This window comes from Carlito syrichta, unplaced genomic scaffold, assembly GCF_000164805.1.
Source record: "Carlito syrichta isolate Samal-C Ts95f unplaced genomic scaffold, Tarsius_syrichta-2.0.1 Scaffold303966, whole genome shotgun sequence".
NCBI classification, from domain to species: domain Eukaryota; kingdom Metazoa; phylum Chordata; class Mammalia; order Primates; family Tarsiidae; genus Carlito; species Carlito syrichta.
The window spans coordinates 81,514-101,448 of NW_007248062.1; the positions used below are offsets into that span (position 1 = coordinate 81,514).

A 19,935-nucleotide genomic window follows, 5' to 3' on the forward strand; every position below is an offset into this window, starting at 1 on the left:
CCAGGCATTTGCTGGTGACCCACTTTGGGAGTCCCGTGGGGATCACATACCTCAGACCAAAAACAGGGCTCCAGGCAAATGGCTCTGAAAGGGTTGTAAGAAAGGCTGCAAGCTTCTGGCTGGGAAAGGGACATGGAGCTAGACCTTAAGGAAACCCTGGGCTCACTCTAGCCACAGCAATGGGCCCTTCTCTCCTCCTGCTTCCCTGGCCTGCATGTAGCCAGGCAGATTGGATTTGTTTCCATCAAAGGACAGGAACAAAGGCAGGCACAACCCTGGTCCCAAGATAACACTCTGTGTGCAGCCTTCACATATCTCAATGAGCAAGTTTTCCAAGGCCACAGCCAGTCCCCACAACAATAACTTCACCCCCAAAGGCCCCCAGTGTTGAATAGCAAGGACTACAAATGGGTATCACTGGAGTTGGTGGGTAGACCTGCTCCAGGAGTCCATCCCCGGACTGGACGCTTTCCCACACTGGCTCAACATTCAGGGTTGGCTATGGAGCCAGCCTTTGTCACCCAACCAGAGCTGCCATCTGAAGAGAAAAGGGCATCTCAGATACAACTAAGAGGAATTTGTGGCTTGAGGTTTATAAGGTAATTACAGGCTACCAATACCTTCCTCTCCTCTTGCATGTTGCTCAGGTTTAAGCACTTGCTTCTAAAGGGTAAACTGTGAATTTTGCACCCTCAAAGCCAGATAATCAGCAGTTCTTCCCAGTACATTGTGAAGACACGGGCTCTACCGGCTGGTGTCGGAAAGCTGCCCAGTGCTGTGGTAGCAACAGAAACAGCTGCAAGCATGGGGAGAAAAGACAACAGGTGAATGGGAATGCCAGTGCCTGGGCACCTTTGTGTTTGATTTGAAACGAGAAGACACGTGCCTGCTCAGGAAACATGGCCAGAAACCCACACCAGGAATGAAAGCAGAAAAAGAGTGAACCATGCAGGAGCTGAAAGGATGGAGTCTGGCTGATGCTGTAGACTGAGACTAGTCAGTCTGATGAGAAATAGCTTTTTAATCACCCTTTGAAAAGGAAAATGGTCACACTTTGAAAAGGAAATTTTAACAACACAGGAAAAGAACAGGAGAAATAAAATCCACTCTGGGTGCATGATACAGGGCCAGCTAAAGCTGTAACCCTATACACAGAGGGCCTGGTAATAAAAGAACAATCTCACAACTGCTTTTCCTCCTGTTCACGTTCACTATAACAGCTGGATGCATACTAATTGCAAGAAGTGAAAAAAAGAGCTTCAAGTTTAAAAGCAGGCATGCAATAATCAGTCTCTCGCCAGCACCATTTCAGACACAAGTGTGATGTGCCACCTAGCAAGTCTATTTTAAATGTACATTCACAGTTCCTCATTTGTGTGGGTGGTCTTGTGCTGTCAGCGAAGAGCAACACCCTGTTCTCTCCTTCTAGGCGCATGGTTTCTATCTACCAAGAAATGGCTTCTCCAGGGCATCTCAGCCTCGGCACTACTGACATTTCGGGTTGGATCATTCTTTGCTGTGGGGGCTGTTCTGTGCACTCTAGAATGTCTAGAAGCATCCTTAGTCTGTACTCACTAGAGGCCAGTAGCGAGCCCTCCCCCTAGCTGCAACAACCAAAAGTGTTTCCAGACAGTGTCAGATGTCCTCCCGAGGGGAAATCACCTCTATTTGAGAATCACTAAACTAAAAGAAGAATGACTTTCTCTTTCCTCGACCTCACCCCCACAGATCTCTATGCAAGGCTGTGAAAATGTATGAGACATCTCCAGATCCACCAGCAACGGACTTTCCTCTGGTTCTGAGTGACCTACAGTAGTACTTCTGACTTGCAAGATTTCCAGTCATTGAGAACAATATTCCATTGCTCTTGAAAAGAAGGCTCTTTCCAGCTAAACACAGGGGAGGGGGGGGAAGGGAGGGAAGCAAGTTACTTTTCCTTTTTGAGACATTTGTCTGTTTTAGTCTTTGGAAGGTACAGGCACAGAATTCTACAAAAGCAAGAACTATGTGCACTGGAAGGGGCCTCGGGCACTTGAAACTCACCTTCCTTGAGCAGTCTCTTTGCCATAGTTTTACAAATTAAAAACAAACCCGAGGCTTAGAGGGGGAAGTGACTTGCTCAAGGTCATACATATTTCTAATCCTTCTTTTACAAGGGCAAAGGGAAATACTTCCCAATTTGCCTGAAGAGTTTAGGTCTCTAGACACAGATAACTTACAGCTTTTTACAAGCAAGAGTTCGACCAAAATCATGCTCAGGAATGCAAAGTTTATAAATGACAGAATACTGCAACCAATTAGTGCAAACAAACATTTATTGTGAAATATTCATCCTACCCTTTATTAGGTATTACATCATCAAAGCACTTTGTGGCAATGAAAATAGCTTTTTTTTACCCCTCTGATTCACCCAATATTCCATTAAAGCTGCAAAAAATGTGCAATCTGCTTGAAAAATAGGTTGCTCTTATTTACTCATTTGTGAAAAGTCAAAAATTAAAAAAGAAAATGACACTAGCTTACAGGGCCTCTAGAGCCAATTCACCTTTCCATTTCCCAACTACTCCCCGAAATAATTAACAAAGATAATTTGCTTTAAATGCCTTTTTATAAAACCAATGCACCTTTCCCCATATTATAATCATAAAAATTTTAAAAAGCCATTATTTACTTTCTTGGAAAAAAGGTGGCCAGCCGTTGTTTTTTGATTGGGAGCATATGTATTTCCTGGGAGTTCACTTTCTTTAACTTTATGCTCCGGTTTTTGACGGGTTTCCTAAGGGGCTCTGCGTTTCCCATGGACTCTTCCTCTTGGCTGTTGATGTCATAGCCCTGAAGCATGGAGTCTTCTCTTTTGAAGGAGAAGTTTTTGGTGGACACCCCCGAGAGGCCTTTGATCTTGCCACAGAATATGGTAGGCACAGAGTCTTCGACTGAGACAATGACCTTGGCCGCCTGCGACTCACTTACAATCTCAATGTTATTTTCAGCCTTGACCTCGCCACTGGATTGGCTTGGCTGGCTGAGCATCTCAGTGGTGGCATCACTGCTGCTCATGTGGCTATCCACTGTCGCTGAGGCCTCATGGGGTGTGACAGGGGTAAAGGGAATTTCCATGCTACCGGAAAGTTTCTCTATCACGGCGTGACCTGGGTTCTCCACTGATCCACTGCTGTCATACAGTGTCTCGGGAAGAGGATCTGATTTCCGGTGGGCTGCCAGTGACAAGTCTAGGGCTGCATCTTCCTGGAATATTTGGGGACTGACTTCACCAGTCTTGAACCAGGGCACTGATTTCATGGAGAGATCCAGGGCCTCATTCTCATTCCCCATCTTAATGACCGTGTGGCGGCTGAGCTGGAAGTACTCCTTGGGCTGGAGGATGTCAAAAGACTTCAGTTCATCCTTTTCCAGAGAAGTCTGGGTGCCTTTAAAGGGGTGCAGGCCAAAGGAAGATGGCGGCTTGGGGAAACTGGGACTGAACTTGGATTCAGAACTCTGAGGTACCGGGATGGGGATTGGAATGGGGACCGGCACAGGCAAGGGAACGATCACAGGGTAGGGTACCAAGAGGGTGGCTGGTGGGACAAGGGGGGACAAAGGGGAGTTAAAGGGCTGTGGGGGGACAGGAGCATAGCCAGGAGGAGGCTGACAAGGCGGGGGGCCAAGGGCACCCTGGGAGGGAAACAAATTCTGGAGCACAGCTTCGAATGGCAATGTAGGCTCCTGCGGCTGGCTGGGGATTCTTAGGTCCAGGAGCTGGGGCTGAGCCACAGGGTCCTCGGCTCCTTGGAAGAGGTTGTTGTGGATGGCATTGGAGGAGCATGGGGTCTCCTGAGGCAGGACCAGAGGAGAGTTGAGGTGCTGGAAGACATGCTGCTCCAGCACCACAGGCAACTGCATGGGGCCCTGCGTGGTCATGACGTAGGTGGTGTTGCTGTTGGGGTTGAGCTCTGGTGCAGAGCCTCCCTCCACCTGCATGTGAATGGGCATCACCACCGGGCTCTCCCCGAGGCAAAGGGGCTGCAGCACAGTGGCCGCCACCTTCAAAGCCATACCACTCTGGGACTCGGCAGGGGGGTTCAGAATGGATGGAGCTGGCACGGTCACCAGAGCCTTCTTTACCAGGTCAGTGGAGTTTATGTTCCAGGCCTCAGTGGTGATCAGCTGGGCCATGCCATTCTCCAGTCTGTTATTGGTCAAGGCAGGAGGGGAGTCAGTCATGTCCATGGAGAGGTTCTGGGACTGCAGATCGTCCATCACTCGGCTCTGATGTCACTTGGTCTGCAACACAGAACACACAGTGTGATCCTTCCTTAAGAGATACAATTGCCTTAAAAGCTCTCTCCCCATCTTTAGAGAGCTTCCACATCTTAGTTAACTGGGGAGCACAACTTAACCTTCTATTGGCACGTACATGTTATAGGTATCTCCTAGTATACACAAACATACTGATATGATCAGCTGTGCATGGAGAGCCTCAAATTAACAGATGATTAAGCTATAAACACAGAGGATGTAATCAGTAATGTCAAGTGAGGTTAAACACGATATTTTTAAGCATAATTCTCAGGTTATATGTTTAGCTTTCAACAAAAACAAAGTTTCATTCTACATTGCTATGTGAGACAGTTAAGATATTCAGAAATTTGACTTGTTCAAACTCGAATAAGCAACAAAGACTTAATTTCCTTTAAGGGAAAAACAAAACAAAATCTTGAACATTTGAATATTGTATAAATATGGAAAGGATATTTTAAAAACTCTTAGTAGCAACGATTCTTCCAAAAGTGATTTGATGAGAGAAAGAGCAGTGACTTTACACAAGGGTCATCACAGTTGTCTCACTGTTTCTTTCCGACAAATGACATCCCCATTCTTCCCAATAACAGGAAAATACAGTCCCCAGAGCAAGGTGAAGCTGGGATGATGGCTTGCATGAGGAGGATCATTGGGTCCAGCACCACTTTTCCAATCAGCCCATCTGTCTAACCTGTGGCCTCTCCTGACATTTAGCTGCTAAAAGGAGGAGACACTGATGAGTGTAGGGCTGGGGAAACAAAACACTTGTTGGAAACAACAATCCTGAAAGGTCATCCCTGCTTTCTTGATGTCCTCGGCAAGTCCTGCAGACCTCTGGGCCACATCCTGAGAAGCCAAAGGAGCCCAGTGCATGTGCTTCCTAGAGGAAGCAGGGCTGCAGCTGCAACAGGGCTCTCCATGGAAACGCGTCCATATTTAGCCTCGTTATCATGGAGAAGGCAGGCACCATGTCTAACTCAGGGATCTGTGTAGCTCTGAAGTCTGATTGGGCTCAATAATAATTCAATAATCCTAAGTTTCACTGGGCAGGCCTTGGACAACTCAGATTCTTGACCTTGCCTGTCCCAGCCATCTAGACTTTAGTCCTGTGGTCTTCTCGTCCTCCTCTCTGCATCACCAAATTACCAACACAACCTTCAACACAAGAAAGGGAGGTGGCACATCACACCATGGGGTTAGATATAAACAAACAATGTCTCACTCAGGAACGCAGCTTTAACAAATGAACAACTTGGTGATATTTCCAGGCGATCAAAATGTGTCAAATGTAAAGAATAAGGAGTTTCTCTGAGGTGGGGAGTGGGGGGCAAGGGGAAGGGAAGGATGTCAGGCAAACAACTTTGTAGAGAATGACTAATGGGCCATGCCCTTGGCAGGGTGCCTCCAAGTGAGGACTCCAGAGCTGTCTCCCTATGGGCAGTGTGCCCTCTGGAAACCACGAGGTGACCCAGTAAGGCAGCCAATAACCCCCTTGGGGCAGAGCTGGAAGACTGCCTGGCCTCAGAAAGGCTGAGGGGGCTTGTCCCAGCTGAAGGGCCTGATTCTTCATGAGAATAGTGCTTCCTGGTTTAGCTCAGAAAACACTATACCTCTAATATACCACTCATTCATGCACACATGCATACATTCATTTATTCACTCATCCTATCAATTAATTCACTGAATTGCCCACTTCATACCAGCACTTTGTTGAGGACTGGATATGGAATCATGAGTGAGATAGACAAGGTTCCTGCTTTCATGTAGATTACAATCTGGTGGAGGTACATATCTTTGATCAAAGATTTGCTAGCATGTGAAGGCATCGAAGTTATGCCAGGAAAGCCAGCGACATCAGTAGGACAAATCTTTGTTGGACACTTGCACGCAGCCCTGTGAAAACCCTGAGAACCTAGGGCTAGTCCCTTATAGCAGCCAGAACCCTCAGGAAGGGTAAGAAAACGTTCAACGGATACTGTGGTGTGGCCAGTGAGGACAAGACAGCAATGGTCAGAGAAAGTACCTGCAGCCACCCATCTGAGGAGAACTCTGATGGTGAGAGGCACCTCAGAAAAAATCAAGACATGTTCTGAGCCATATTTGGGATTTCCTTGGGATTATCTAACTGTGAGACTGATTTCTCACAATAGCTGCATCTGTTCACCCTTCCAGAAATGTTGGCCTCCCTGTCTGCTTCCTTCAACCTTCTCCCAAGGGAGAGAAAGCAAACTTCTGAATGTTTCCTCCACTCATTCCTCACACACATCTTCAGCTCAGGTGCTAGCTCTCATCATTCTGGTGAAAACTCACTCCCCTGCCTGGCCCTGGTCTAGACCTGCTGACTACCCCAGAAGCTCCTTCTCGGAGTGTGAAGAGAGGACCTTGCCAGGACAGTGTACTTCCCACTGGCCCTTACTCCTCCTACAGATGCAAGAGCTAAAACACTGAGCATTTGCTATGTGCCAGGACCTCTGCAGAGAACTTCCCGGGCATTAACTCATGCAGTCCTCAGAACAACTCTGCCATAGAGGCCCTATAATGAAGCCCATTTTGTTGGGGGGAAAACTGATTTCACAGGGAGGTTAAATAACTAGCCTAAGGGTACACTGAGGCCAGGCTTAGAGTTCAAGGCCAATCTCAGGCTCCTCTCTCCTTTTGGGAACTGTCAAGGCCATGCCCCTCCATGCATTTTGTTTTCTGACAAAAGCAGTCCCATAGTCTCCCCTTCAACACTGAGTGCATGTGCCTGCAAGGGCATGCAAGAAAGAGTACTTGAGAGTTACATTTCTTCAAAATGGAGGCCAAGGCCTTTCCAGTGTAATTCATCAAACAGTTGTTCTTTCTTTTTTCTCCACAAGGGATCTCCTCTGGTCCCCAAATCGTGTCCTTGGAGAGTGTGACCTGAAATGTCTTATGGTTCCATTACTAGAGGACCTGGACAGCCTCCATCCTCTCAGGCTACTTCCAGTTACCCACCTGACTCCAGCCTGCCTTCCTGACAGATGTCACATGTCTGGGAAGGCATTTCAGCACCCATGAGTTACAGAGAGGCACTCAGGTCCCCTGCTGGGGCATCCAAGTCTCTGGGAACTAGGTGTCTCAGGAACAAAGAGGGAAAAAAAGCTCTTGGTCCAAACTTCACTTCCACCTCCTCTGATATGACAGCTGGGGATCTGCCTGACGACTCAGCCAAAGTAGACCTGTGAGTGCCCCAGCCCCTTCCCTAAAGAGCCATTGTCCCACTGAGACAGACTTGCATTCTTCCACCCATTCCCCACTAGGTATGGCACTGACCCCAGGGATACCCAGGCAAAAGAAACATGAACTCAGCCTTCATAGTGCACCACCCTTTCACCTCCCGGAAAACTTCTTTCCCTCTTTTTCTCTGCACCTCCTCCCCTTGTTGTTCAACTTGCCAGCAGGCACACCCTTCCAACTCTGAGTCACCAGCCGAGGGGGTCTGGGTGCATCCAGTCGGGGCACAGTAGTTGTCACTGCTGCAGGAATCAGTACTGGAAGCCTCAGCGATGCCCTGAGAATAAAAACTAGCTCATGAATTGAGGGTTCAAAGGGCAGGTCTGCATCTCCAAGGACAAGCTGATAAGCCAGATAATGACTGGAGAGAAGGTGGAGGCCCGCCCTCCCACTTAGTCAAGCTGCTGATTAGCGTGGGCAGAGGGTGAACTGGGTACCTCTTCAAATCAAAGAGCATCACAGAAGCCGACTAACGCTCAAGCCAAGGGGGCGTGAATTTCTTCAGAGGTGACAGGGAATGTTTTATTTGGGTTTGGCAAAGCATCATTTTCAAATGGGTTTAATGAGGTCACCCATTCGTTCCACCTGTGCTCATTATCACTGGGGCTGTGAGGGAGGGCTGTTGGTAAACCACGGTAGTGTGACTGGGTGGGAAGTGAGTAATCTGGATCTGCAGGTGGCTGGAGACCCTCACTCTTTTGGCCTTGCCCCCATGCAGCCCGTGTCCCCCCAGATGAAGCATTTTCAGAAAAGCCTCAGGGGCTAGGGGAGATGAGGAGGTGTGAGGGGCCTATCTGAGATAGTAGCTGAGTTTGGAGACTTATGGGCCTCTGAATTGTTATCTGAACCCCTTTTCTAATTATTGCAAACATCTAATTATACCAGACTGGTCTCCCTAGGATCTGCCCCTCAGCCTGGAGCTTTCTTTGACCTCTGCCTTCACCCAGTCAACTCCTGCTTATCTATCAGAATTTGGGAGTCAGCCCCTAAGTGACTTGCTCTGAGATCTCTCACCCTCACTAAGCTCCCACAGGACACCGACTTAACCTCATCTAGTCCTGCCCCTGTCCCACCCTCATATGTGGATTGCCTATCCACTTGTTCCTCTAGAAGCTAGTGATTGCCTCCCTCCTAGTTTCTGACACTGTACCTGGTGAATAGGAGGTTCTTAGGAAATATTTTCTGAATAAATTGGTGCAAGAATGAACACCTAAGCCTTTCTAAACCTGGTGTTCTCTTATTGATGCAGGTTCACCATTTATAGAATCATGGCATGTCAAGGTGAGGAGGGCCATTAAAGTTTACATGCCCTCTAACCTCTTCCTGACCCTTTTAACTGATGAGAAAACTGCGACCCCAAAAAAGCTGACTAGAACTCATGCAAGGCCAGTTATTACAGGGATTACCAGGCTCTTGTTGTGAGAAGAGCAGAGGGTCAGGCTCACAGGCACCAATGTATGAAAATATGGTGGTCACCCACTTTCACCAGTCAGGAGGAGACTTCGATGAGACAGGAGACATGAAAGCACTTTGTGGACAGTGAAGATCCGCTAAGGATGGGGTATGAATGAATTTATCTTGTGTTTTTCTGAAGCACCCAGAAAAAATCAGAGTGACTGATTTCCTTATGAGGAGCTACATTTGTGAAGAAGCCAGACCTCTGACCTAATCCCCCGGTGGTCAGTCTCTAGCCTGCTCTTCCAGAACTGCACAAAGCACGGATTTCAGCCTATGGGCTTTCACATACATTGACATTTTTATTATGAGGACTCATTTATGGCTTAATTTAAAAAGCAAAAATACTTGACTGCTCAGATAATTTAGACTATTCTTCAGGTCCTGAAGCCCATGTATTTCCTGATTGTGGACATTTAACCCTAAGTCACACACACTCACAAATAACCTAATATTCTCACCCCTAATGCCTTCAGCCACAGCCTAAATGATCCTAGTGTCCTAGAATCCTGCTCCCCGTGAAGACCCGACACCAACTCAAACTGAAAAATATCTCAGAATGTGGCTGGGAACCCAACACTGAACCAGGACGGGGTCCCTAAACTCAGGGTTAGCCTGGTTTCTGAGCTGGTAATTTGAATAAAAGCCCTGAGAGCATGCTGGTAGCTCCTCTCAGAGGCCCAGATCACCTTCTCGAGCAAGATATGATTCGATTTTGTGATTTGGAAGAATTTTCAACCACAGAAACAACTATAAAGATGGCTATAAAACCCCTGGTCCGCAGTGCCAAGCAACCCTGAGCAAGTGCTTTAAGAGTGAGTACCTCAGTATGGTGGGGAAGGCTGGAGGGGCTTATCTCACAGCAACTCAAGCAGCGGGGGCCACTGCTGCTTGAGGGCCCTGTGAGACCCCTGGGAATGAGATCACTAGAAAAGTACACTCAGCTTTGGGAGAACCGACTTTAGTGATCTGGGCTACATTGGGCAGATTCCACCCTCAGGGCCAGGAGGCTCTGGAGTGGACTTCAAAGTCTCTTTCTCAGGCCTCCACCCCAATTCAGGTATTCTGGAGGGGCCACGGCCTCAACCCTCCTCCTAGGGATTTCTCACTCATCCTCAACAGGCTGCAGATGTGACCTGCTCTCTTCTTCTGCTGAATTAGCTTCATCTAGATTTTCTATCAAGAGAAGTTTCTTCCCCTAAGGCAATCATATCTTAAAATATATCCTGAAAATTCTCTGAAAGCATCTATTTTCTAATTGCAAAATATTGACAATCTTGGTTTTTATGGAGCATACACACAGCTATCAATTATTTCTGATCAAAATTGAATTGTCTATGTCCTTGTTGCTCAACGTGAGGTCCTTGGAGCAGCAGCAGCATCACCCAGGATCTTACTGGAAATGTAGACTTTCAGGCCACAACCCAGACCCGCTGAATCAGAATCTACATTTCAGCAAGACCCCCAGGTGATTTGTGTGCAAATTAAAGCCTGAAAAGCACTGGTCTACTACTGATTCTCAGACTTCACTATGCATTGGTGTTGCCTGGAAGCTTAAAAAAAAATGCCAATACCTAGGTCTCACCTTCAAGACTGATCTGATTTAATTATTCTCCTATGCACCATAATCGGAGTTTTTCAAAATCCAGCCAGATGATCTAATGTACAATGAGGTTGGAAACTCAATCTAAAGGCCAGAGTACAAGGCAGACAGTAAGCCAACCTTCTGAATGGCCAGTCTTCCTTCTTATATTACAGAAAAGACTGAAACCATCAGCACCCCAAACTCCCTCCTCTTCTCCCCACCGCCCTCACAGCATCTCCCCACGTGCTCTCATCCCCAAGAAGAGGTGAGAAGGCTCTTCCCCGTGCAAGAATGACTTCTCAGAGACCTCTGCTAAGAATCTTGCACCCTTCCTCCACATCCTATTCTGAATCTATTTTCTACATTTGATCCAGTATTTAAACCAGATCCTCAATGACTGACCTAATTCTGTGTTAAAATCACCAGTCACTCTCTATGAACCAAATAGGAAAAGTATAATCTCCGTCCTTTAATTCAACATGTATGTGGTTTTACCAGTTAGGACCTGAGATGCACTAAATATCTGAGAAGTAATTCCAACTGGGTAAAAACCGGTTTTTCTCTTCCCATAGGGTATAATAATTGTCAATTACTTGCCCCAGTGATTAAATTTTCTGAGTTTTAAACATCAGCACAGGATCTTTTTACCAAAGCTGTGAACATAATCACCACATGAATGTATTCCCAAATTGGTTAAAATACGAAGAATACACAAAATAGTCACCTGCCTTATGGTCGATTGCCTTTTATATCCAGAATTCTACACAGCCCTCTGAAAGGAATATGAATACTCAGATTAGCTTTGGAAATGAGTTCCCCAACACGATACTTAATTTATTAAAATAGTGGTGGCCATGCAGATTACAACTGGGACTAACCTTCAAAAGGATGGGCAGTGGCTATGGGGAAGTTCTGCCAGAAAGGACAGAGTGCTAATATTAGCTCTGACATGATATTTGTAAAAAATGGAAGAGGTGGGGCCAAGCATTAGGAACTTGCCATTGACAGCAGGGTGCTCCAAGGTCTTCCCAGGGAGAGGAGGTGAGGTCATGCCTCGAAGTGTCATAAAACTTATTTATGTTCACTTCATTATCTCATCCTTTTAATTTGCATTTTTCTGTTTTATAGTGTATGTAATAAATATGGAAAGACGTATATAATCTCGTTATATATGTGTCCGTCTTGCCCATCTGTGTGTGTGTGTGTGTATGTTGAGGAGGTATTCAAATTGTTTTTTCTCATAGGAGTGGAAGAATGAAAATGCTATGACTCAGCAGGAAAAATGAAGCTCTCAGGACCCAGTGAGATATCCAAGGTCCCCCTGCCTGAACAAATTTCAGAGTCATTGGCCCAGCCCACCTCTCCTATTTGGCAGAGCAGGAAGCTGAATGAGGCTCAAAGGTCAAGTGACCTGCTCAAGTTCACACAGCATAGATTAATTACACTGACTCTCAGGCTTGTGCTCCTACCTCAGAGGTAAATCACCTCACCCACTGACATTGTTTCAAATTTCAAAGGGTGTTGGGGAGCACTTGAGTTTAACACACTGGCTGCAGACTCAGCAGAGTCAGCCACTAGGGTTTAGAGCATCGCTACTGTAACCAGCATCTTACACCAAGGTATGTGGAATAGTTTGATTCAACCATCAAAATGTCAAGAAGAGCTGGATAGGTGAAGAACTTGTTTAAAAAAAGAAGAATAAATAACTCCTTCAGTCAGGGATTACTAATAGACAAGTCAATGAAATAGAAGTAAGAGATTCAAGACACCATGGGTTTGTCATGACTGTATGGATGTCATTTTATACCCTTGGGACTCAGTTTCCACTCTTGTAATGTGGTACTGCCCTATTGTTACTCAGGTCTCCAAGAGCCAATGGCACCTTCTGGGAAAGAGTCCAATCTTGCTTTCTGGGAGTTGCTGGAGGAAGAATTGCTGTGGGCCCTAAAGAATGGGCAGGTGCCTGCATCAAGCATAATTGCTCAGAAAAAGCCAAAGTTCCCAGGCTTGCTTTTCCCTAACAGTCCATTGTCCAGACCTCGCTGGGTTCTACCAGAGCAGAAGGATCTGGGTGACTGTTGGGGAGGGCACGGTGGGGCTACTTTGCCTACTTTCCTGCCCTGGCAGAGAATGTCAGATGTCTTTGCATTTATGATCTCATTTTGTACTTCTGACTACCTTTAGCCTGCCCACAAAGGACTTATGACAGGTTTGGGACTGCACAGGCTTGAGTGCAGGGCTGGAGTAGGGAACTAGATTCATGTCCATTCATGGATTCATTCTTTCAAAATCAATGTGGATACCTACTGTGTAAGTATGCATTTCCTATTTCTTACACCGGTACTTTCTCTGTAGACAGGTTGCCTTCTCTCTCTCGGCTCCATTGCCAAGGTATTAATCAAATCCATATTCAGCCAAGGTTATCTGCTTTAGTCAGGGTTCCTTCAAGGCTCACATTTCTTATAGAGATATAGGAGTACATCTCTAAAAGAAGAATGCCAGTCCCTGGACATCTGCAAGGGGGGGGGGTTAGTGCAAGGATTTATCTAAGGGAGAAAACATGTTTATTTTTCAGAGACGGCTGTCCTGGACACTAAGAGTAAAAAGGTACCCTCCTCAAGTCTTACTGAACCTCAGCATCACAGATGAAAATCATGAAGTGCAGGGGATATTCACCTGGACAATGGACTGTTAGGGTCAGCAAGTGCCTATTCCTGCTTTTGGCTGGGCCCCCACAGTCTTCTTTCAGACTCTTGGAATCCCCAAACACCTTCAGGTGCTGATGCTGCAATGGCCATCTGGTTCAGGAACACAGGTCACATTTAGGGTCTTGGGCCAGGGTCTATCACTGTAAAAAGCTATGGTTTTCGGAAAAATTTCTGGCAACAAAAAAAAAACTTCTTAAATCTGGAACAAAGAGGGGGAAAAAAACCTGCCTCTGGAAGAGAAAATACTTCTAATTCGATTGAGATACAAAGGTTACATTTTTGTTCTGGGAAAAAGACTGTTTATAATCCTGTGTCATTAGCAGGACATTTTCCAGAGACCAGTGTGCCAGAAATAGACCCTCTGAGGGGTCACTGGATGGAAGGGGTGCAGATTTCTGAAGTACAAAGGACTAAAGTTTAGATTTTCCCCTTCTCTTAACATGTGAGCCCCTCATCAACCACTGGCATGGAGATAATACCAACGTCACTCTGAGGACTGGGCTCCCCCTGAAAGTGATTAAGGAGTACAAGCTTTGCACTCAGACAGGCCAAGGTTCAAACCTCAGCTCTGCCCAATTTTACTAGCTGTGTGACCAGGGGTAAGAAAATTCTGAGCCTCAGTTTTTCTCTGTGAAATATGGGAATTTTAAAAACTTGTCATATGGTGTGGTTGTAATAATTCAAAAATATAATCTAAGCAAAGTACTTGGCACAGTGCCCAACACAAGGAAAGTGCCCAGTAAATCATGACTATCGACATTGTCATCATCACTGGTACCATCATCATCATAATCGGCATCATTGTTGTCACCATTTTCTTCATCATCATTCTCATTGCCAGTGCTGTCATCATTGTCATCATCCTCATTGTCATTTTGTCATTGACATCATTGTCCTCATGATCAGATCCACTGGCCATATTTCCTCTGAGCATCTTGAATAGCATCACCAACGCTCCCTTTGTGTCTGAATGGATTTATACATTCACAGCCCTGTTTGTTCGAAGGTTCATTTAAAAACAAGCTGCTAGAAACTGGGAAGACATTTATCTTTGAATTAGTGTTACACCTGATGGTAAGGTTCCCAAGCCAGTCCACAAAAACTCACTTAAGCTGCCCAGCATAGCTGAAATACTGAACATTTGTAGTGAAAATGGAAAACAACACAGTCACAATATTAGAAATTAAAGATGATGGAAGACAATTGCATAAATTCAAAAATCTGTTTCCCATTCAGGCTGAAAGGCTGAGGGAGAATGAAAAAGTGGCCAGAGCCTGTTGTATCATGTATATGGGCTCAGGATCACTTTTATGGGTTTTGAAGTTACTGTCAATTGGCTATGCATAATTTCATTTCGTACCTTCAATTTTCCTTCTCCTTTGCAGAAGGGCTTAAGTGACTCTCCTCTTACCAGTGGTGATTAGGGTCATTTTCTCACTCACAAAAACAGGGAAGGAGTGGAGGAGAGGAAGAGGGTAAAGACAAGAGGCAAAAAGCAAAGAAATTTTCTGAGACAATTAGGTAAGAGTTGAAGGCGAGAATATTAAAAAGTATGTATAGGTCCAAGTGAGAGATGCTCAGCTGGAAGAGTGATAAAACAGGAAGTGAGGAAAGCTGGGAGAAAAACACAAAATGAAGGTTATTCAGCTGGCCACAAGGGGATGCTATTAAGCTGCAACAGCTTGGTTGCTGCACAGTGGGGTGAAGGGAGGCAGAACTGGAGCTTCTCAGCGAAGTGAGGACAAAGTAAAAAATATGACATTGTTCAGAAGTTCAAGTACTAGAAGTACACAAGGATGGTGGTCCAGATTTTGGCAGAATTTCTCCTATGCTTTCAAAATCACCAAGCACATTCGCTTGTGACTTGACTGGGCTGTCAGTCCTAGGAAAAAAATGTAATTTACCTTATTTTGGTGTCTGATTTTCATTTTTGCCACTCCCAGCCCCATCCCTCTTTGAGCAATCAGAATTGGATTTCCTCTATAAAAATTGAGTTTTCCAGAAAGAAGCTGATAAACTCATTCTCAACAACGTGTATAACTGATAAGGTTCAAGTATTATGTTTCTTTATTGGTATAATAAACATAATCCATCCAGTGATAAAGCTACAGACAAAGAAATAAAGCTCTAATTGAGGTATTTCAAATACCAATCATGAGTAACAACCTTTCTGTCTTGAAATCTCTCCATTGGGACAATAGCCTCCAACTATGAAAAAGTTTGCTGGGCTCATTAAAGAATACCCAAGGTTGAATAAAGGCAAGAAGAGCATGGCCTTACTAACCCTTAAGCACTCCGAGCTAAGAAAGGACATGAATGTGAGTCAAGTATTCATTCCTTTATAGACTCAGTCAGCAAACACTTACAGCTCACCCACCAGGAACCACCTGAGTATTTATATCCTTAGTGCAGAGATTTTTAACAGTATCCAGCGTTGCCTTTATTTTATGGTACAGGGTTCTGTTACTGAGCTGGCCACCTCCTGAAACTCTGGTTTCCGTCTTACTAGGTTTTCATGCAGAAGTCACAGGCTCTCAAATGACACATCTCCATGTACAACATGCTACTCCAGTGCCATAGCCACAATGACAACAACAAGGGCACCAAGGATAGTCATTGAACTATTTCCAATGATAGTGGTGAACAAGGTGAGGGAGGTGGAGAGGAGAGACTATTGTTTTTTGGTGAATCCAACTGGCCATTGTCTTAGCTCAGATTCTCCCACAAACAGAACCTAAGGCAAGGATTTGACTGAAAGCAATATTTTTGGGAGAAGATATCAGAAAACACTGCAGAGTGGTGAAGCAGTGAGACAAGGAAAAAAAGGAAGCCAATTTATCAAGCAAGTTACCACCATGGGCAACTGGAGCTCAATTCCACTTTGGAGACAGTGTAGAACACACACTGAGTTATCTCAACGGAGGGGCTAAGAAATCAGGATGCTTACTCACCAACTCCCATCCATCATTGGTTGAGGGCTGCTCCTGGAGGATGTTTTCATTCCTTGGCACTTCCAGCTGGCCCAGCATGCAGGCCTAGTGTGCTCCTGAGACAAGACACACACACACACACACACACACACACACACACACACAAAACAAAACCCCAGGAGAGTCATGGATATCTGCAATAAGCAGCCTGTGATGTATAAGAGACCAGGCTGAGGGGCATGGCAGTGCACCAACACTGTGCTACACCAGCCATGCCCTGGAAAGTTTCAATGTTTATTATGTGAATACCCAAATGTCACTAATTTAGGCCACTATGGCCAGGTGTTTTCCCATGGGCAGCACCTTCTAGGACCCCTGTGAAGAAGACACTCCATTATAATAACAATGTCCACACCACGGAGGAATCAGCTCACAAAGAGTGTGACTCAAGATCTCATAAAGAACAAGGCACAAAAGGAAGCCAGAGATGACTATATATCCAAAAGCAAAATGTTCAAGAGATGGTCACCTTGGCTAATGTGTTCCTTTCTAAAATATAACTGGCACCCTCCAGAAAGTTCTTTTAAACATATTTGTGCTGGCAGGAATGCAAGATGTTCCTGGGATGAGTCACAGAGGGAGTTTCTTTTCTAGTGATCTTGTGGTCCAACTCAGAAACCAAAAAACAATAAATAAACTAACAGCACTTCACTTCATCAGCTGCATACCGCCTAAAAATAATAATAATAATAACCTCGACCCAAGAAGTACACAAACAATGCAGTAAGAAGAGGGTGGCAAGAACTCATCTTTTAAACAAGGAGACTTCTTTCTGGAATTCTGTTTTGTCAAAAGCACCCCTCTGCTTGGAGATAAGCTGTCTCAAGAGCAGAACAACACACTACTACTCTGCAGAATCTTAAAATTGGTGAGCCTTTTGAAGTCCCTAAAAGTTCACCATATTTATCTTCAATCAAGTATCATAGTTGGAGCTAATATAGCACAAACAATACAAACTTGGGGTGGGGGAAGGGAAAAGTTCAGCTGCATAACATCTGGCTAGTTGACAATGAAGATTATAGGTGTTATTTCCTATCTACTTTAGGGAAAGTGTTCTTTTGAAATGCATGTGTTTACACACACACACACACACACACACACACAGGGGCCTAGTAGGAATGAAGCCACCTGTTGCCCCCGTAATAGTCAAGGGAGATCTTCAAACCAGGATTCATATAAATTGCCCTTCTTGCTCACCTGTTCCATCTCTGGTGTTTTCCCTCAAAATTTAGTCATCGAACCTTTATCGTTGCAGGTGACATGTGAATTGGGCCTTGCCACATGGGTAGAATTTCATCAGAGGAGTCAATAGAATGGAGGAGAATTCCCCATGAGTGGAGGACAGGAGGAAAGGCAGAAGAGGACAGGTGTGCCAAGGACGGGTCAGTAAGCTGGGTGGCTGGAACCTAGGGCTAGTAAGGGCTTGGGAGAGAGATAAGGGTGCTTCAAACATTAGAGGAGGAGTCTAGCTCTTCTAAATGCTGTTCAGAATTGACCCTCATCAATTAACTGTGTGCCCTAAAGGACTGCCAATTCAACCAACACAATTTTGATGTTTTCCCAGGTCCCGATGAACAGGAGGCTATCAATTCACTAGTGAGACTATTAGATTGGGAGTAAAAGAGGGAGTAGTTTAATTTTCAGGGCTTTGATAGTTTTTGGTAGTTCTCTTTTCTCTCTCTCTCCTCACTCCTTCTTACATACACAATCACAAGATGATCATAATAAACCATTTACTAAGCATTTGCTTACTATGTGCCCGGCACCTAGGCACCTACTAGGTAATTTAAATTTATTTTCTCACCTCAATTTCTCAGCAAACCCAGAAGATTGGTACCACTTGGTGTGACTTGATTTGTTGAGTTGTTATGTACCACCTCACCACACCACCACCCCCAGGAACTGAGTTATTAATCCCCAGGGGATGGTTGTTTTGATGGGAGAGAGCCAGAGCTTTCTAGAACATGAATGACATATTTCAGGGAAGGCAGGTCAGGGGAGGTGGGGGAAAGAGAGAGCAAAAGTTCCTGGTAGCCTGTGTGGGGCAAGTGGGAGTAGGGGAGGGCAGAGAGGGAGGGAGAAGAGGGGATGTCTTCTTGTCTTCTGTCTCTGACCAGAACCTAGGATTACTTGGCCAGCTTCTACACCTCAGGCAGGCCTGCCTAGCTTTGCTGTCTCAGCCCAGGTAGAGCTGGGATCCCCTCTCCACCATCACCTCTGCAGCTAGGGATTACTGGCTCCTGAAGGACACAGCCTGAAACAGTACTTACTTTTGTTTTTGGAGCTCAACTCTCACTTCCCATATTTCTAGACAAACATGCATCCCAGACAGGGGTTCATTCTCACGCTTCCCAGGAATATTTCATGTGTGGCTGATTGGTGGGCTGTTCACCAAACCCATTTCCTCTTCCTCCTGGACTAATTTCCCAGTCTCCCTTGCAGTTAGACATGGTCAATGTACCTGAGTACTAACCAAGGAAGCATGAGTGAAAATGAGGGGTGCTACATCCAGACTTGGCTCCTACAAACCTTCCTTCTATATGTGATGCTCCAATTCCTTTCTCCTTCCCCCAGCTTGATGCACAGGGACATTTTGTAAGCCAACTGTTGAAAAAGTAAAGTCATAAGAAGGAAAGGGCTAAATGCCTGAATCACTGCTTGGAGGAGGGAGGAAGGGGCACTTGCCATCACGAACATCCATTTTGAACTTTATGTGAGTGGGAAATCAACTTCTATTGTGTTTCAACCATGAGCCACTTTCAGTGTGTTAGTAGCAGTGGCTAGCATGACCTTAACTGATGCAGAGCTTCTTGGAACCCGCCTGCACACAGTGCTGGGATAGGCAGGCTTGTATGTGCCTTTTAAGGCTTCCACTCCATTACTTCCTTCATGCTCAGAGCGTCCTGAAGCCCATTGGCTGAAAAACAGAACCACAGAAGCAGCCCAAGTGTCCAGAACCCAATATCAAGCTTCTGTGTGCTAACTTTTCTAAAGAAAAAGCACTGAACACTCTTGACTGTTCTTCCTGATGAATGTATTGATGTGGGGTCAGGACTATTCTTTGCTCTGTAACTGCAAAAACATCTACAGAAAGAGTACATTTCTTCGGCATTCACAGTGCTGGGAGCTGCCACCAAGGAGCAAGAAAAGGCAGAACTTTCAGTAGCCTTACTCCTTGGAGCTCTGCAGCTGCTCACGTGGCCCTCATCATGTGAGTGGGTGTGGCTGTGGGAGGGAGAAGCAGCAGGTCCCTGGCACAAGTACAACACAGGCAAACATACCCAGGAAAATGGCATGCCTGGCTTCTCACTGGAGGATACGGCTAGGACCGCAACACCCCCTTCTCTCCTTGTATCATTTGGTGGTTTGTTGCTTTGCAGAGCAGGGAGGAATCGGATTTCTACACTTTCCCCATAAATTCTTTACAGAAAAGACTCTATAGATAGCCCTTTGGGGGAGTTCACCATCTATGGATCAAAGGTCTAGGACCAGCTTTCCCTTGGTGCCCTACATGACTGATTTTCTAGGTAAAGATTGTCCACTCAAAAGTATCCTGCGCTTTGGGAGGCCCAGGTGAATGGATTGCCTGAGCCTGCGGGTTCGAGACCCGCCTGGGCAACTTGGCGAGACCTCATCTCTA

The 19,935-nt window shown here is 45.6% G+C and overlaps 1 protein-coding gene across 6 annotated transcripts in view; it reads right to left on the reverse strand.

Moving 5' to 3' along the window:
- Positions 1-2,297: 2,297 nt before the first annotated feature.
- The window catches only part of RAI2 (retinoic acid induced 2), a 62,081-nt gene continuing 44,443 nt past the window's right edge, over positions 2,298-19,935 (reverse strand). For 5 of the 6 annotated variants that reach the window (XM_008059235.2, XM_008059233.2, XM_008059234.2 and 2 more), the window contains one exon: positions 2,298-4,284. In XM_008059235.2, the coding sequence (XP_008057426.1) occupies positions 2,668-4,260 (1,593 nt within the window). In that variant the 5' untranslated portion in view covers positions 4,261-4,284 and the 3' untranslated portion in view covers positions 2,298-2,667. The remainder of the gene's footprint in view (positions 4,285-19,935) is intronic. The other variant, XM_008059237.2, reaches the window with a different exon arrangement.